The 17,005-nt window shown below is 43.4% G+C and overlaps 2 protein-coding genes and 1 long non-coding RNA gene across 6 annotated transcripts in view; all 3 read left to right on the top strand.

Moving 5' to 3' along the window:
- Positions 1-7,066, top strand: part of UNC5B (unc-5 netrin receptor B) — a 170,832-nt gene extending 163,766 nt beyond the window's left edge. For both annotated transcript variants that reach the window (XM_083503040.1, XM_083503041.1), the window contains one exon: positions 97-7,066. In XM_083503040.1, the coding sequence (XP_083359166.1) occupies positions 97-262 (166 nt within the window). In that variant the 3' untranslated portion in view covers positions 263-7,066. The remainder of the gene's footprint in view (positions 1-96) is intronic.
- LOC310706885 overlaps positions 1-17,005 on the top strand; it is a 525,877-nt gene that overhangs the window by 477,715 nt on the left and 31,157 nt on the right. The window lies entirely within an intron of this gene.
- SLC29A3 (solute carrier family 29 member 3) overlaps positions 14,210-17,005 on the top strand; it is a gene marked incomplete at its 5' end in the record, with an annotated part of 33,953 nt that continues 31,157 nt past the window's right edge. Inside the window, 2 exons of one of the 2 annotated variants that reach the window (XM_083503115.1) lie at positions 14,210-14,301; positions 16,174-16,472. In XM_083503115.1, coding sequence (XP_083359241.1) covers position 14,301; positions 16,174-16,472 — 300 coding nt within the window. Of the gene's footprint in view, positions 14,302-16,121; positions 16,473-17,005 lie in introns of those variants that run through there. The other variant, XM_083503114.1, reaches the window with a different exon arrangement.

Genomic DNA, 17,005 nt, shown 5'->3' with positions numbered 1-17,005 from the left:
TTTATTATGAGCCCCGTGATATCACAGAGATCTAATGGGAAAACACTGACGCCAACCATCTCTTTCCCTCTCTCATTTGTTTTCTTTCCTGCGCAGGTATCTGAATTTCTTTGCCACCAAAGCCAGCCCAACAGGAGTCATCCTGGACTTATGGGAAGCCCAGCACCAAGATGATGGGGATCTTAATACTCTGGCCAGTGCCTTGGAAGAGATGGGCAAGAGCGAGATGCTGGTTGTCATGGCAACAGAGGGGGACTGCTGATGCAGCTCTCGAGAAGACTTCTGGCAATGGCCGAGCGGAAGGTGGAGTGAGAGAGGGAGAGAAAATGGCGGGAGCAGCCCTTTTGGGAACTGATGGGGAAAGGGCCGCAAGGAAGAAGCAGAGCCGTAGCGTAACTCTGAAGAGATTGGAATGGGGTTCCTTCTCCCTTCTCGCACTCCTCCCTCCTCAAATCACAATCAGCCTTAGAGATCCATATTGCGCAGTTTACAAGCAATCCAAGTGTTAAAGACTCCTTTCCTCCTCCTCCTCAAAGCCTTTGAACCGGGGCACAAAAGCAATGTATCATTGCTCTCCGTGACCGCAGCCTGTGGCAGTTGTGGTCTCCTCAGCTTCTGCTGCCTCGTGTGGCTTCTGAGGGCTGCTAAGAATCTGGGTTTGGGGTTGTTTTGTTTTGTTTTTCTTTTCCTGTCCTCTTCCCATTCCCTGCCTTGTTCTCCCTTTATTTCTTCTTTGCTGGCAATTTATGCTTTGAAGAGTCGAGTACAATCTAGAAAAGACTGCTTACTCCTGTCAAAAGCTTCAAACAGCTTTAAGACACATTTAAAAAATGGAAAAGGGAAAAAAAGGAAAACAGTTTCTTAGGAAACGCAAGTAATTTATTATCCAGATCTTTGGATGCATCCTTTTTAAAAATTCAATAAGAATCTTTCATGTATGTGAGAGCAAGAGTATCATGACACTCAGAGAAAGGGAGAGGGAGAGAGAAAACGCAATGATGTTTTAGTGAAAATTACACAATATCAATTAAAGTGGTAACCTATGAAATTTGATCAGGTAGGATTGATGATTTGACCTGAGCCTCATATGTGTCTTAAAGGGAAAACTTTTTCTTCTCTTTAACATTTTGCTTGCATCTCTTTCTCTGACTATAGCAGAATGAATGGGAATAAGTCTGAAAATTCACTCACAGGAGAACTAACCTGTTTCTGGAAAAGAAGCTGAGAGAAATTTCTTGGGGAGCTTTCTTGACAGACCAATACAAACCCCTCACACTCTTTCTGGCCCACCTCAGAATCTGGTGAAGTGCCCAGATATGCCTGACCAAATATCTACTTGTATTTGCTCCTGGTCTTGTCTCAATTGTGTTTGGAGCCACTCTTGCTTTGCATAACCTACTTGCCCTCGTGTGTGGGCTATTCCAGTAGAACGAAGTCCAGTTAGTACAGGAACAAGTCTCAGGCCAGAATCAAGATAGCTCCATTGAGGAATGTGTAAAAGGTTTTCTTGTGCTCAGAATGACTTTTGGCCAAGGGGGGTGGGGGTGGGGTTGGGTTGAGACAAGGACTCTTGCTATGCTATGCAGCCCAGGAAGCTGGAGTTCAAAAATCCCAATTGAGATGGTGAAGGCTTAGCAATCAAGGGTGTGTCCAATCTGTCACTAATTTTGGGTGGGATTCCACCACATAATGCCATATCCAGGTCATGAAATTATAGAATCGTAGAGTTGGGACCCCAAGGTTATCTAGCCTGCAGTGCAGGAATCTCAACTAAAGCATTCGTGATGGATATCCATCCAATCTCTGCTTAATAACCTCCAAGAAAGGAGAGTCCACCATCTTTCAAGGGAGTCCGCTCCACTGTCAAAACAGCTCTTAGTGCGCACGGGCACTTCCTTGGGGAATGTCAGCCATTGTTCTCATATGCCCCAGAACATGCCGCAGACAACTTGTGCACTCTGAGCCTCATCCTGAGACCTGTTCCTAATAGGAGACACTTTATTTCCAGGTTTCCTCGTAGGAAAGATAGTATCTGTTTAAGGTAGTACTAACTTCCCTGCAGTGTCTGAATAGGCATCAAGCAGATGACACCTGCTAAGTGAGATGAATGTGTGCTACCGCTTCTACTTGTGGGTAAAGTTATCCTCAAGTGTCTGCATCACATCCATTTTGAATTTTTGAAAGCATGAGCAAAAGTCCCACTGTTTTTGAGTGATAGGACCAGGACAGGATCCAGGACTGAATAAAGATACCCCTAATGTGTAGTTCTTTGAGAGGAATAAGAAATGTTAATGGTGACGGTTCAAACTGGAGGAGCAGAAACTTCCCACCAGTGTTGTTTTGAGCTGTGTTTCGAGTGACATTAAAAATAAATCTGAGAAAAATGTTTCAGCCGCTACACAGGAGTATCTCAAAGACCTGGTTTGCATGCCACATTCAGCCGTAGTTAAATGTGAACAAGCCTACACTACTAAAATTGTGGGCACTTGGTTCTACCACTGCTGCTTCTACCACCACACAGCCAAGAAACAAGCCACAGTCTGAATTTTGACATAGGAACCCAGGATAATGGTTTGCTTGCTCCCAAACAAGCCACAAGAGGTACACCAAGAACAAATCTTGGTTTCTGCCTGTGATTTGCTAGGAGGAAAACAAACCGTGGTCCCAGGTTTGGATGATATGACAAGCCAGACAGTGGTTGGCTTGCTGGCAGAGAAGAAGAGCAAAGTGCCAGCAATTTCAGCAGCATGAGAACACTTTGACTCATTTACATTAAACCATAGTTTATTTTAACTATAGTTTGATGTGACGTGCACACCAGGCCACTTGAGTTTTAAATTCTTCACACTTTTCTCTTTTGTTCCTAGACCTCATGATCAAAGGAGGGAACATTTGCTTGAAGATTAGAAGCCACAGTGTCATATTATCATGTTGGAATAATGTATGTGGTTAGCCCACCCATGTGTGTTTGTGTGAGAGGGGGGGGGGAGGGAGGGAGAGAGATTTGGAATCTCTGAGCTTGTTATAGGTGACTCTCATTCCAGACAGTTTAGCTACAGAATTCCACAAGGACTCAAAGCTAATAATGGGTGGCGTTGTGATAATTTTTGTTTCTTTCGGTAATGCTTTGCAGTGCCTTACCTTTTTCTCTATATCGCAGGCGTTCTATTAGAAGAGAAGTAAATTACACAACAACAAAAACGTTAAATGAGTATTCGTGAGCAATGCAAATGGCTCCCTTGTATGTGATAGCTTACTGAAAAGAGGGAAGGATATTGTCTGAATAGCCCCAGATTGAAATAAGTTATTAATAAACTCAGCCACCAGGCGTAATGATTTAAAAAAAAAACTTGTTAAATGTATGGCAACAAGATCTTAGGTGGAAATGCAGCAGAAGTTCATTTCCTCTTAGCAGGAAATATTTTTAAAGATTTGCAGCTGCTGAGCACACAGTGCCCAGTTCAGGTAGTTCTTCATACTTTCCTTTCAATGAGGTTTCTAGCCCTCATTATCCCAGGAGAAAGCAGCTGGCAGTGTTTGCTAGACGTCTGCAGTGTACTCGGATATGAATTACAACTAATAGGGAGCAGCTTTTTGAGCTGGCAGTAGGAATGTAGGTCTCAGTTTTGCCATTGCTGCCTATTCTATTTTGCCAGATCTTTCCACCATGAGAAAATTAGATTTGGTACAGAACCAAGATTAAGGGATACAAACCTTGCAGTATAAGGGTAGTTCCAGCAGTAAAATTCTAATGCAAATGCACCCGTATTACCTTACTTTCGTATATATTTATATATGTATATATTTCTATTTGCATTGGCCTTTGGTTATCCGTTATTCTTCAGGTTGTTGCAAGCACTGTGTAGTTGCAGGGTATTTTTCTTATAGTCACTACCTCTTAAAAAGATTGTCTTCTTCCATAAAGCATAGCATGGCACCAAGAGCAGTACTGCCTCATCATGCTGATCCTTTCATTCCTAACTCTTCTTCCTTCCCACGAGGACACGTTCGTAGGCAATAACTTTAAAGACATGGCACGACATAGCAAGCCTTGCACCAGAAGACCCTCGCAATTACCTCATTCTCCTTAAACGGTAGCATGCTCTTGGGGAAAGACAAGTGCTGAAGACAAACAAAAAAATTGAATGGCACACCTACTCAGGGAGCGGGAACGTGATTGGAACGTTATGTCTTTATGTGGCAGCTTGACAACCAGTAGTTCAAGGAAGGGGGAGCTTTGACCCTCCAGATGTGGCTGGACTCTCATGGTCCCTGACCTTTGCCTATCCTGGCACAGAGGGCCAAACAACATATGAAAACAGCAGCTTCCCCATCGCTGCAGTCGTTTCTCAGGATTCAATTTTTTTATCTACGTGCCCAAGGAAGGCGCTGAAAGCTAGTTGCTGCCTCGTGTTCCTGTAATGACAGTAAACATTTCATACAGGAACCCAGAGACTGCAGATAGTTTGCAGGCAATGCCTGCTTAACCAGAATATATAGCCCCATTGTTTAGAGGTCACTTACAGTGAGAAAACAAATAGAATGCTAAACGTGGACTCTTAATTCAAAAAGACATTTTTGTTGCTTGGAGCCTGGACATTTACACAGAAGGCAAATCCATGGAGGAGGGTGGTGTGTGTGTGTGTGTGTGTGTGTGTGTGTGTGTGTGTGTGTGTTTTGTGAAGCGCTGCAAACGCAGGGCCTGTTTTCAAGGTGTGAAGTTTTCTTCACTCATTCTCTTCCTCAGGCAAGAAGTCACTTTTGCTAGCTCTGCAGCCCTGTTCTCTAACCTTTTCGGATGTTTTGTGAATTTGTGTCATTTGTAGGGTTCTGGTGCACAGAACCTCCTAGTCCAAACTATACGCTTCTTCAAATTCTTTTACACCAAAGCAACGTGCCTGTTGCAGCTCAGGTCTCTCAAGAGTATGGTGCAATCTATACAAGATAGAACACGTCAGTATTTGCGGGTTTTGATGGCGCTTCTAGTGACCATGGATTTGGAGACCTTGGGTATCTTTATCTGTACCTGACAAATATTTTTAAAGGACTAGACCTGCTTGATGCAGGGTCCGTAACTCTCTCATATAGTTTATATACCCATTGGTAGGGCATACTTTCTTCTTTCTCACATCGTAGTTGTCAGGGATCTCATATGCAATATACAAATCTGGAAAAATATCCAGATTTTTGGAACCAAATGATGAACTTTCTGAGAATTGCATCTGGGCTTTTTTTGTTTTGTGTGTTTGTTTGTTTTTAGAGCGAAGTTATTAGTGCTTGTTTCCTGTGTGGCAGTAAAAGAAAAGAAAATCAATCCTCAATCAAAAATAGATACTGTAATCATTTAACCACAAGGTATTTGGGGAGAGCTGCAGGCATTGCTTTCCTTCAACACGGCATCAGATGAGAGCACCATAGATTTTTTTGTAACATTTTCAGCTAGCTGGAATATTATATATTATATGACTGAACTGCTTGCTGATAAATTGAATAGAATAAATTCATCTACACATTCCACTTATAAAGGTGAGGCCGTAAGGGAGATTGCATTAGGAATTTGTGAGAAATTTAAAAAGAAGGCTCCAGTCTTTAACCTGATCTCTTGGTGTACATCAGAGTGATTTGTTTAAGAATTGCATTTAGTCAATTAAGTTAAAGGTTCAGGCTGGAAACACAATTAGACACTTAGGCTTTGAATTGTTTAGCTAAGTAAGTGAACGTTACTACTTTCTGTAGAAATAGGCTGATAAGTTTTAAAATTACCTGCCTTTAGATTCCAGGAGCAGAGCGTGTTAAAAGTGCATGCATCTCTCTCTCTGCATCTCCACCCCCCACCCAATATTGCTTCTCATGTTCTGTTGTTGTCCCTGTTTTGCTTTGGTCACGTGGCCACATGGAATCTGTGAAGGTTTCCGCCCATTCACAATTTTCTCAGTCGCCTGAGCATATCCCTGCATTAATCCAGAGACCAGTTCATGCAAGCAGGCCACTTCCTCTATATGTCTGAATGTACCTTAAGACCTTTAACGCATATCTGGGGTGAATGTGCTTAGCTCCTGTTTACTGTGTATCTTCCGCAAGCCAATGCGATCGTGTGGCTGGGGGATGGGTGGGTGGAGAAGTTGGAGATATATGAAACTCAGTTGTACACATAGTGATGTAAATTCATATTGGCTTAAGACATTTTGGCACCTGAGACAAACCACAAATAGATATCCCCCTCTTTGCCAGGGAAGAAGGAGTGAATGAAGATCTACATCAGGAACAGGGGGAGGAATAAAGATCTACATCAGGATCTGCTGCCCCTGTGGGTCTTACCGCCTGAGGCAGTCACCTCACATGGTCTCATGGGTGGGCCTGCCATATAAATTGAGGGAGCTGGTGGTGAGAGAGTGATCTGTTAAGAGGCCAACCTGCTCTAGTCTTTACTCACTGCTTTTGTGTGAATTGGATACTGGATGTACAGATATGTGCATGCAGGTGTGTAAGAGAGAGAGAATTCAGAAGTAGAAATCTGGGGTGGGTGGGTGGGTGACAGAGAGAGATCAGTACTATATAACAGATTAGGGATCCATGGGTGTGCAATAGGGAGCAGCGTCAGGAAGTGTGCAGAGTTCACCCTTTTTCTCTTTGCTTCTTGTTCAGAAGAGTGTATGTTGACCAAGCAGGGAGCCCTTTTGCCTGGAAAACACCCTCTGCTCACACAAAGAAGGGTTGTGCCTGTCTTTCTCCCTCCCCCACTGTCTCTTAAGGTGCTCTCTGTGGTCACACTGAGCTTTGTGACATGGGCAGCCTATGCCATCGTTTGGGTGAAAGCAAACCACGGTTTCCTTTCTCCCCTTAAGAGTGTCCTTCATTCTCTTGCTCTCCATTCTGTTTTCATATTTATACGTCCAGGTGGGGGTTTTTTTGGTGGGGGGAGGGGTCCGGAAGCATCCTCAAAACACGTGTCTGTTTATTCTGTAAACTAAGAACTGTAAATAAGGTTTAGCATTCCTATTGTAACAAATTAATTTTTATGCAATAAATTATATTTCCTAGTCTAATAAAAAGTTTAAAATTAAAACCAACTGTGTGTGACTCGTTAGTTTAGCTCCCAGTGGACAGAAAGCTCCCTGATAAATTAACATGTGCGATTAAGGTAAGATGGGGAATATGCAGGAGAAATGATTTTGAGGAGATATGGAAGGTGTCTGTAGAATTTGTTCTGCTAAAATGGAAAGGGGTCAAAACCATCGCAAAAGGTGTTGAAATTTTGGGAGGTTGGATAGTTACAATGGAATGGTCTCGGGGGTGGGGTGCACATTTTTATTCTTATTTATTTATTTTTAATACTTTGTCAAAATAAAAGAAAAAAGAAAGCTCTCTGCTACACAGGTAAGATTGGGACTTGGGTGGCACTTTTAGTGCTGACAGGTAGGCTGAGGGATCCAGCCCAGGAGCCATATGTTTAGGTAGAGGGCAATATTAGCACCTAAACAGCCTCAGTGGTCATCTATCATATTGTTGGTGTTCAATATAATTATCAGCTAAGCCATAGTTACCCAGAAGCCAACGTTCTCACAGGTAGTTTCCAATGAAGTCACCTCAGGATTGCAGTGGTACTTCCTCAAGGCTGCAGTTTTTTAATAGCATTATTAGAACTGTTCGGAGTACTTTTCCATTTTGATTTTCCGGGAGGCAGGGAAAGACAAACTATGAATTCTGATAGTGTGCAAGTCCTCTCCCTCTCCTGAAATCAGCTAGACTTTGCATATAGGGAACTTCCTAATAAACTCTGCTTGTACACATTGTTTTTCAGCACTGGTGAAATTGTTTGCTTAAAAAAACTGAGCAATTTCAGCTTAGCTCTAAATAAATAAAACCGGCTTAACTATTGAAATCCAACTAACTTTCCTTCTTTTCTCTCCTTTGGCATTCTTACTTATGCTTCAATCAAGGCAATTTAAAATTTCCTTTACTGTTTTCTCATAAGTATTGTTGGACACGAATACTGGACTATATCATCTTCAGCTCCTATGGTGTTCCCCTTCTAATTCATAAAACAGGGAGGATCCAGTTGAAACACTTTGCAGTTTGCCATTATGCAAGTGGTCCATACGGTGGCAGCATTGCTCTTCCGCCACTGATCCGTTGCAGTGAGTTTATTATGCTGGGATAGGGTGAAGGGGGCTAACTCCATCGCTCCTGCTTGATCAGAAGTCACAGCCATAGATCTATTAAATATTTATTATATTACCCGGCTGCTTAATACTTTGGCTAACATTAGGTGCGGTCTGACATTTCTTAACAGAGGCTGAGAAGCATATTTGCTTCCTTAATGTATCAGAGATGGCCACAACTATTGCAATATTAAGTGCAATGATCTTGTGTTAAAGATATCACAGCAAGCTCTTGGGGAAAGCTCAAATTAGCTCCCAGGGAATGGTGGTTCAAGAAGGTTATTGTCTTCTTGAGCAACCCTGTTTTGTTTTACAGAACAATGTAAGCCTCTTTTTTTCCACTGCACCGGCAGCTTAGGGGCAGCCTCCATTACGGAGTCTGCATTTGGAGCCGGGGCTACAGGTTCACAACCTCTGAGCCACAAGTTGCTATAGGCACTGCTTTTAACTACTAGCACTGAGGGCAGGATCCTGGGGAATATCTGAACCATTACCCAGCACCTGCCTTGCCATTCAGTAGAGGGGGGCAGCTGCCTCAGGCGGCAGATACTGAGGAGGCAGAGAGCAGCATCAAGCTGCAGCATATCAAGTCCATCAGTATACCACTGGTCCATTCAGACTGGTACTTTCCATACGGACTGACTGCAGGTTAGGAGTCTCCTCCAGTCCTTTTTGGAGATGCTAGATGTTAGGTTGTGGGTGAACATATCAGACGACACAGCGATTCTTCAAACAGCTCTTGTTTATTCACAGGCCAGAAGAGAACTGAACTGAAGGGTTCGGCCAGCCTGCTTATATAGTGCTCCACTAGAACGCAACAGTAACCATTTTCTGTAACTATCCAATCACTGAACGTCACTTTCAATCCCTTATTTGCATATGTGGACCTAAGTGAAAACTATCTACAGTATCCCCCTGCTGGCCAAGGGTGAGAACTTCAGTACATAACACCAGAGACTGAACCTGAGGCCTTCTGCATGTAGGTGACTACAAAACTGCTGAGGCCCAGACCCTGAGCCTTGGGGGGGGGGGTCTGGACCACGAACAATAAATTGCCAAATAAATGTTGGTTTCTCAGTGGACCACAGTGTGGCTAAAAATGTCAATGGCTGAATCTTCAGCAATACCCAAATGTCCCTTAAGCACCAATACTTAATGATACGATGCAAACATGGCAAAGTGTGACAGATACCTTGAGACCAGAACTACTAGGCCGCAGTTCAATTTGCACAACTACTAGGCCCCAGTGCACATTTGCTCAGCAAGTATTACCTACATATTTATCTTCAGTGAAGGATAAATCAGTGACTATAGACAAAGGGAAAGCTAAGTTTGTGCCACCTCTTCTTGTTTGGTCTGTGGCTAGGCAATGCTTGAACACGTATACAGGTGCTTCAGCAATGTTTCAGGGTGAAATTTGTGGAGTACGAATACAAGTCTGGAGGACAGAAGAGAAAAGTGAGGAAAATTAGGAAAAGGGCTGCAGCAGAATGCAAAGATGAGAGACTCTTTCACAACTTCACATTCCTTATGGCCCTCAAGATCAGCCCTATTAATTCAAATACCTCATGATCTTTGTTTTTCCTTCCCTTTACTATGAACTATATGGTGAGAACACAACATCTTATGTAGGCCTAAGCAGGAAGAGAGAAGATTGTCCACTTTTGATGAATGGTACCTAATGAATTAAGCTTGATTGAGCTATTAGACCAAATAGCCAAATTCCATTTGCAATAATGGACGGCATTTGCCTGTTTTCTTCTTCTGGCAGAGAACTGGGTTTGCAATAGGGGGCTTTGGCAGTAAACTAACGTCCTTGGGCAAAAGGGAAGGAAACAAGTCTCTGATGCATGCTGGGGTGCCATTTTAGATTTCAGGGAAGGGGTTCAAACACCTCTACATTGATTCATTCAACAGTAACCATGAGTGATTTCCTTTGTATGCCTCCTAACAGGTACAGCAAGGTCATTCACACATGACATGTCCTGTTTCTGTTATTTAAGTGAAGCAGCCAGTTTTGTACTACTGGTGTGCAGACCCCCACTGCATCTGTCCATTTTGGCTGCAATCCTATTAACCTGCCTATAGTATACAGTGGTACCTTGGTTTGCGTACGTTTTGGATTACAAACACGTCAAACCTGGAAGTGCGTGTCCCGGTTTGCAACCCTTTTTTGGATTACAACCCATTTCTTTGGGATTACGAACAAATATTTTTTGGAGGCCCCATTGGTGAAAACGCGCCTTGGGTTACAACCTGTTTTGGTTTACAAACGGACCTCCAGAACAGATTATGGTTGTAAAGCAAGGTACCACTGTATACCAGGTGGCAAACGTCAGGCCCTGGGAGACAAATGCAGACCTCCACCTGGCCCTCAGCACTCTTCCCCAGGCCACACCCCTTCTCTCTAGGCCACGCCCCTCGCTGGCCCTGCTATGTATCTCAAGAATTTTTGCCTGGCTGGAATGTGTCTTTAAGACCTGATAACACCTCTTGCTTGTCTGAATGAAAGGCAGGAATGGGCAGGGTGTAGAAATGTACTGTAGAAATGCAGAATTTGCAGTGTCTCTGGCCTTGTTCACCACAAGGGAATGCAGCTCTCAGGAGAAACACAAGTTACCTGATTTGGAGTAAGTCCCACTCATCTAAATAGGGTTTGCTTAGGCAAACATTACTCTGTGTGCAGAACCTTAGCACAGATTATCGAACCTCTGTATGGGCTTTCAGCCTTATAATGTGTGTGATCTGCTGAGAGGGAAACCAGGAAGTTTTGGGGTTTTTTCAAAGTAGCCCAAAATGAATTAAAATCAGTAGTAAGACTGAAAAGACACTGACACTTTGTGAACAGTGGCCATAGCTGGCTAAGGAAAAGAATGTGAGGTAAACCAAAGCAAATTATCAGCGGGAAAATACATATTACAAGTGTATGAAAGCCTGCAAAAGCTGTTACAGGCCACCAGACAAATCTGTATTACTGATTGAATACATCCAGCTTTTGGCTTTCTAAGCAGTTTTTAATGGGTAATATTTACTTGATGGACCAGAACAGCTTGGGCTAAATGCAGGTTTTCCCGGCTACCCACCCTAATTGTATTGTTTACCCTGGCAGGCTGTCACAGTCTCTTGTGCTAATCTGATCTGAGGCGCTTTTTCAACAGTGCCTTTTCTGACATGATCGACCACAGCAGCTTGGAAATATCAAGCTTGTCCCTTCTGAGCTGATGGCTTACAGGCCAAGACAGGCTGAGCAATCTCTTCCTGGGGTGCTCTCGTGGCCTGGGTTGGCCATGCCGTTGAAGAAAGCCACTGTGCTCTTATGGATTTCTTCTAATTTTACGCATGTCTCCATTTGGTAACCTGCTTTAGGGGCATGCAGAAGTTTCTCTTTTGTCTGTTTGATGGAAAACAAAAACCATTTGCAGCCTTGCTGAGTTATTTTTGTTAGCTCTGGAGGGCAATCATTCTGATATCTCTTCAACAAAGAAGGAGGCGTCTAAGGGCAAGTTATACCCTTTCTACACAGGTATTGATCCACTATGCATTTGCGTACAGTGCAGAGGATGTTGGTATTTGTCGTTCACAGATGCTTTCAGTGTTAGAATCTACCAACACACACAGACTTTTAAAAAATAAGATTTAATTAAAGCTATTTCAAAATGCAGCACGTTAAAGGAAACTAATCTAAATAAAAACAAAACACAGAAAGAGAAAATGCAGAGTCCTCTCTTAAAGGTAACCCTGGTCTCACACAGAAAGTGGTGGGCCCTCGCAGCTCTCACCTGGGAGTATTCCTTTTTTCTCCCAGTCTCTTACCCTGGTGTCTTCCAGATAGGAAAAAGAAGATAAGAAGCTACCTTATACTGAGTCCATCTAATCGGTACTCACTGTCAGGGCTAGGGAATGAACATGGAACCTTTGGCACACAGAAGATGCTCCACCACTGAGCTATGGCTCTCACTCCTTGCTTTGGGCTACAACTCCTGTTAGCTCCAGCCAGCATGTAGAATGGCCAGACATGATGGGAGTTGTGGTCCACAACATGTGGAGGGGCACCATGTTGGCTACCCAACATGTACGCTCCAGATGTTAGAAGGACACTGTGACACCCTACCTAATTATCAATGAAAAACAATAATAACCATGACTCAGATATATCTGAACTTATTTAGATATATTTGGCTTCGGGGAATTCCAAAAGAACAGTGCATTTATATACAATATATACAGAGCATTTATATACAGTATATTGGTTTCCAAGCTGTGCAGTTTTGTATGTATAATCATCTCATACAAAAATATGCTGTCAATCGCAATCAAACTTTGTGTGTGCCTTTATCGACCTTAAGTCTGCTTTCGTATTTGAAACTTAAAACGGGAAATTTTCCCCATCATTGCATCTCTATGCCATGAAATTTCATTCATTTTCAGTCCTATCTCATGGAAGATTAGGGGGCGTCCAAGCCCATTTAAACCAGTAGGTTTAAGCATATGTCAGGTTTGTAACCTTAATTTCTGTCTGTAAAGAATCTGGAGTCAGTCTCGTTACATCAGAACAACTTATTTCCAAGTGAACTGCCTAGGAGTGTTTGCAAGCAAGACGCAAGTCACAATCTTCCTCTTATTGGCTGCGGCCAACACCATCAACACCCAATGATTTGAACAAAACCTCTTTTTGTACCATTAGAGAGCCTCATCAACCCACAGCTGGGCAACCCATCTAGAACAAATATTAATACCTCCTGACAGTGCTGATTCAGATCATTTGACCAGCAGAGGGGAAATTATCCTAAAGAGGAAGAGAAACAGCTATTTTTTTAAAAAAGTGTGGACTGAGGCCTAATTCTCACAGAGCAAACCTGTCTGGGTTGTACCATATCAGACTGCAGGCACAGCATTTTTAAGAAATCCTCTCTAGACAGAAAATTGGATTTCAGGAAGAAAGGTTCTAGTCCAACCTTTCCCTTGAGATGCTAATTTTCTATGTGCAGTGATTAAAAGAAAAAAATCAATCTGAAGTGATAATGGCCTAGATGTAGTTTTACCACCTCCAAGGGGACTAGACTGGAGAAATAGGTTTAAAACATAACATAACAAACATTTCTTCTTAACATCTATAACCCCATTTTGGCTCAATGTAAGAGTATGTGTAAAAAATTACTCTACACAGCAGGTTGTCTAGAAATTATTAAGATCCTTAAAGATTAAAGAGGAAGCAGTTGGGGAAAGCAGGACATGTATTACCTGTATTGGAAGAGTCCACTGATTGCAGTAAATGGTGACACTAAGGCTATCTACACAGTAGTGGCCCAAAGCGCAGGGAGCTTATTTTCCCCTGCTGCGTTTCAAATCACATTTTGTCTTGTAGGTCACTTAATGGCAGGGCCATCACCTCCCTCTGCCCTTTTGCCTGGCAGAAAAACAAGCCCAGCCTGCCAGTCGGTCCCCAGCACCCAAGAATCTATAGGCGGAGTCTGGCACCAGGCATCTGCAGGACCCCTGTTTCTTCATCATTATTATTATTATTATTATTATTATTATTATTATTATTATCGTCGTATATCCGGAAGTCTCACTGTAAATACATGGGATTCCTGAACTGAGTGTTAGGTGCAGTGAGGGCAAGTGGGGAAGGAGCTTTGGAAATGAATCAGGGGTGCCAACTTGAATAAAATATTCGGGGAGGGGTAGGTATGATCACATGACACAGTGCACACACGCGCGCACCCTATTTGAATGGCAATATCATGCCCACCAATTTTTGGGTGCCCTGAAATATTTTAGGGGGAACTGATCTGATATACTTAGATCCAGATAGAGATTCCTGAATCAGGGCAGCAGTCGTGACCTGTGCCCATTGCGCACAAAAGGAATGCTTATTATTAGTAGTATTATAAAAAAAAAATTAGCCTATTTCCAAGAAGGGCTAAGGAACACCTTCCGGGTGAGATGAAAGGGGGATGAAGGGAGCAGCCCTTGCTCGACCCTCGCAGAAGCCCCCGCGCAGGAGGAGGAGGAGGGAGCAGCGGAGGAGGCGGCGCTGCGCGGCGGCGGGCGTGGCTTTGGCGCGAGGGCCGGCGGAGCCTGTGCTTGGGGAAGGCCCGGCTCAGAGCAGATGGGGAGGCGCGCAGGGCCGGCGACAGTAAGTGGCGCCTTCTTCCGCGGGGCTCTCAGGCCACGGGGACCTTTCCGCCGGGGGTTTTGCGGCTGCGCCTCTCTTCGCCTTTGCTCTCTACCTGCGACTCCTTTTCCGCCTGCTGCTTCTCCTCCTCTTCCTCCGGCCTTTGCTCCTCCTCCCGCCGCACTTTGTTTCGGTCTCGGAAACTCGCCGTGAAATCCGAGGTTGGGGTGTTTGCCGGCGGCAGCACGGAGCATGTGCAGAGTGCATTTCCTGCCACGCACTCCTGGAGTTGGGGGCCCAGGCAGCTTCCCGTTCGCAAGATGCACCTTTTCAGTCGAGACCAAGGCGCTCTCTCTTGCCACTTGGGGGGGGGGACCAGGATTTTTCCTACGGAGAGGCTTCACCAAGACTTTTTTTTTTTACTTTTGGCTTTCTTAGTGTTGCCTATCAGGGTTTGTAAGGCTTGAGGGGGACCCAACATGCATTTTGTGGGTCCCCCTCAAAGCCAGGCCAAAACATGTTTTCTGAGAGAACAGCAAATAGCCTCTTCTCAGCTGCCCAGTATCCTAGGTTGGTCAAGGGTGCTGGGTACCCAAAGGGTTTGGGCAGCGTATTAATGATACTAATTCCATTTCTTATCCACCCTTTACCATAAGGTCCCAAGGCAGGTGACAGCAATTTAAAAATACAGTATTTAAAACGTTTTAAAGCAAATTGCAGTCGCAAGAATAGAGTGGGGCCTAAAAAAAATAAGTTTCTCAAGTGTCAAAAGGCCAAAAGTGTGAAGAATGCTGTGTTTTGCAAATCCCAAGTCCTGAGATGACCTACAGATGTCTTCCATAATTCATTTTTTTAGGCAGTGAAGCTAGGTTTGTATTGTAGGTGGGACTTTCCGTGAGAGCCCATCTTTCTTGAAAGGAAAGGAAATTCCTGGATTGGCTCCCAGAGTTTATTTGCCCATGTGGCATATCTTTTTTCTTTTAATCATACCGAGCATACATTAAGCATCGATTGCTTTCCGGCAAAGCGCTTTTGTGTAACTAAAAAGCTTCCACATCTTATTGAGCGACTGATTGGCTCAATGAAAGATGTCATTTTGCCATTTCTCTTCACTGTGGGTTGGCCTCAAAATATTCCCCAGCTCTCCCAGGAATAACGTGCTTCAGCCACATATTTCAAAAGGGAACCTCTTCTACTCTCTCCCTAGTCCATTAATTCTTGTTTTGATGACCTGGACAGGAGGGCTTAGAAGAATGGAGATTGCTTAAAAACTTAACAAGAGTCATTTGATCAAAAATTTAATTCTAAGGTAACTACTTCCACATGATGCTGTCCCTTCACTTTGTTCTCTCTCTTACAAACTTTTAAACAAACTTCCACCCTGCCTTCCCTGAAGACTCACGGCAGCTAGCAGTTCAACTATTTCATACAGTAAAGCAAAAGCAAACTCCGTGAATACTGTTTGAAAACCATGTGAATATTTCAGAATATATTTAACATTGTTTTAAATAAGAACATTTTGCACAGGCCCTTCTAAAGACTTGTTTAGGCTGCAGTGGGCCTCAGTGTTCCATTATGCATTAACTACACTAACTACTTCTGTTCTGGAACACCGAAGGAGTTTCTTTGAATTCAGGAACTCTTGTCCTTTTAACACAGATTTATTTGGGATGCTTGCAACTGTTGCTGCAGCTTTCTGTGGCAACCCGATGGGTTGTATTTCTTAATATTAATAAGCATTTATATAGCTCGCTTGAAGTGTTGAGGTGCACATTCTCTCAGTGTACCATATCCCTGTAAGAGAGACTGGTATTATTATAGGGGTCAAAGGGCTAGTGACAATGTCATGCTATGTGACCATAACTTTCGCACATCTTCAATTTATCCTAAAAGTGGCTGTTGATTTGGAGGAGCAAGATGACTACCACCACAGTGCGAACTCTTTGTACAAACCAGTGGATGTCACTACCCAAGAAGAGACACCCCTGTTCGAGGAGCCAGAGGGAAACAGACACGGTTTTCACAAGCCTAAAGATCACTTCAATGGCACCTACATTATTTTCTTCCTTCTGGGGACTAGCTCTCTCTTGCCTTTGAACTTCATCATCACTGCAAAGAATTACTGGATGTACAAACTTCAGAACTGCTCAGAAGAAATCTCTCCAGCAGAGCAGGGAACTTCGGATGTTCGCGTAAGTGTTGGGAATTCAGGTTTTAACTCGGCTGTGTTAACCCTTCTCTTTATCTGTGAGCTTAGTGCATGAATTTTATGTCTTAAACCTTATGGAGGACAAGACTTTCACTTATGGAAGAGAGGTCTGGTTTGTTTTTGCAAATACGTTGTGCACGTGGTGTCCATAATCCAGCATTTGGGGCTTTTTTAGTTTAGAAAATATGACAGTGAAGAAAAGAGATACGGACATCTTCTTTTCATCCCTCTTGCATTATATTGGTCCTGTTTGTGGGCTTCTCAGAGGCATGTGGTTGTCCAGTGTGGGAATCAGGTTTCTAAGTATTTTGGCATTTGGAGTTAAAAAACTCAGCAGAAGTCAAACTTAATACTGAATTGGAAGAGCACACTTTACCCTGGATATAGTCACACTAAGATTCTGAGTTTAGGAAAATAAGAAAGCTCCGTTTATTACCAGGAAAGATCCTAGTTCTGCCTAACCTGGGAGATGCAGTGAGCTGTGCTTGCTGTTGCGTCTCAAGCTATGTTTGCATC

The sequence above is a fragment of the Podarcis liolepis genome (genome assembly GCF_965112155.1).
Source record: "Podarcis liolepis genome assembly, chromosome: 5".
Taxonomy (NCBI): Eukaryota; Metazoa; Chordata; class Lepidosauria; order Squamata; family Lacertidae; genus Podarcis; species Podarcis liolepis.
The sequence above is the reverse complement of the archived record's forward strand: the minus strand, read 5'-3'. Positions and strand labels throughout refer to the sequence as shown.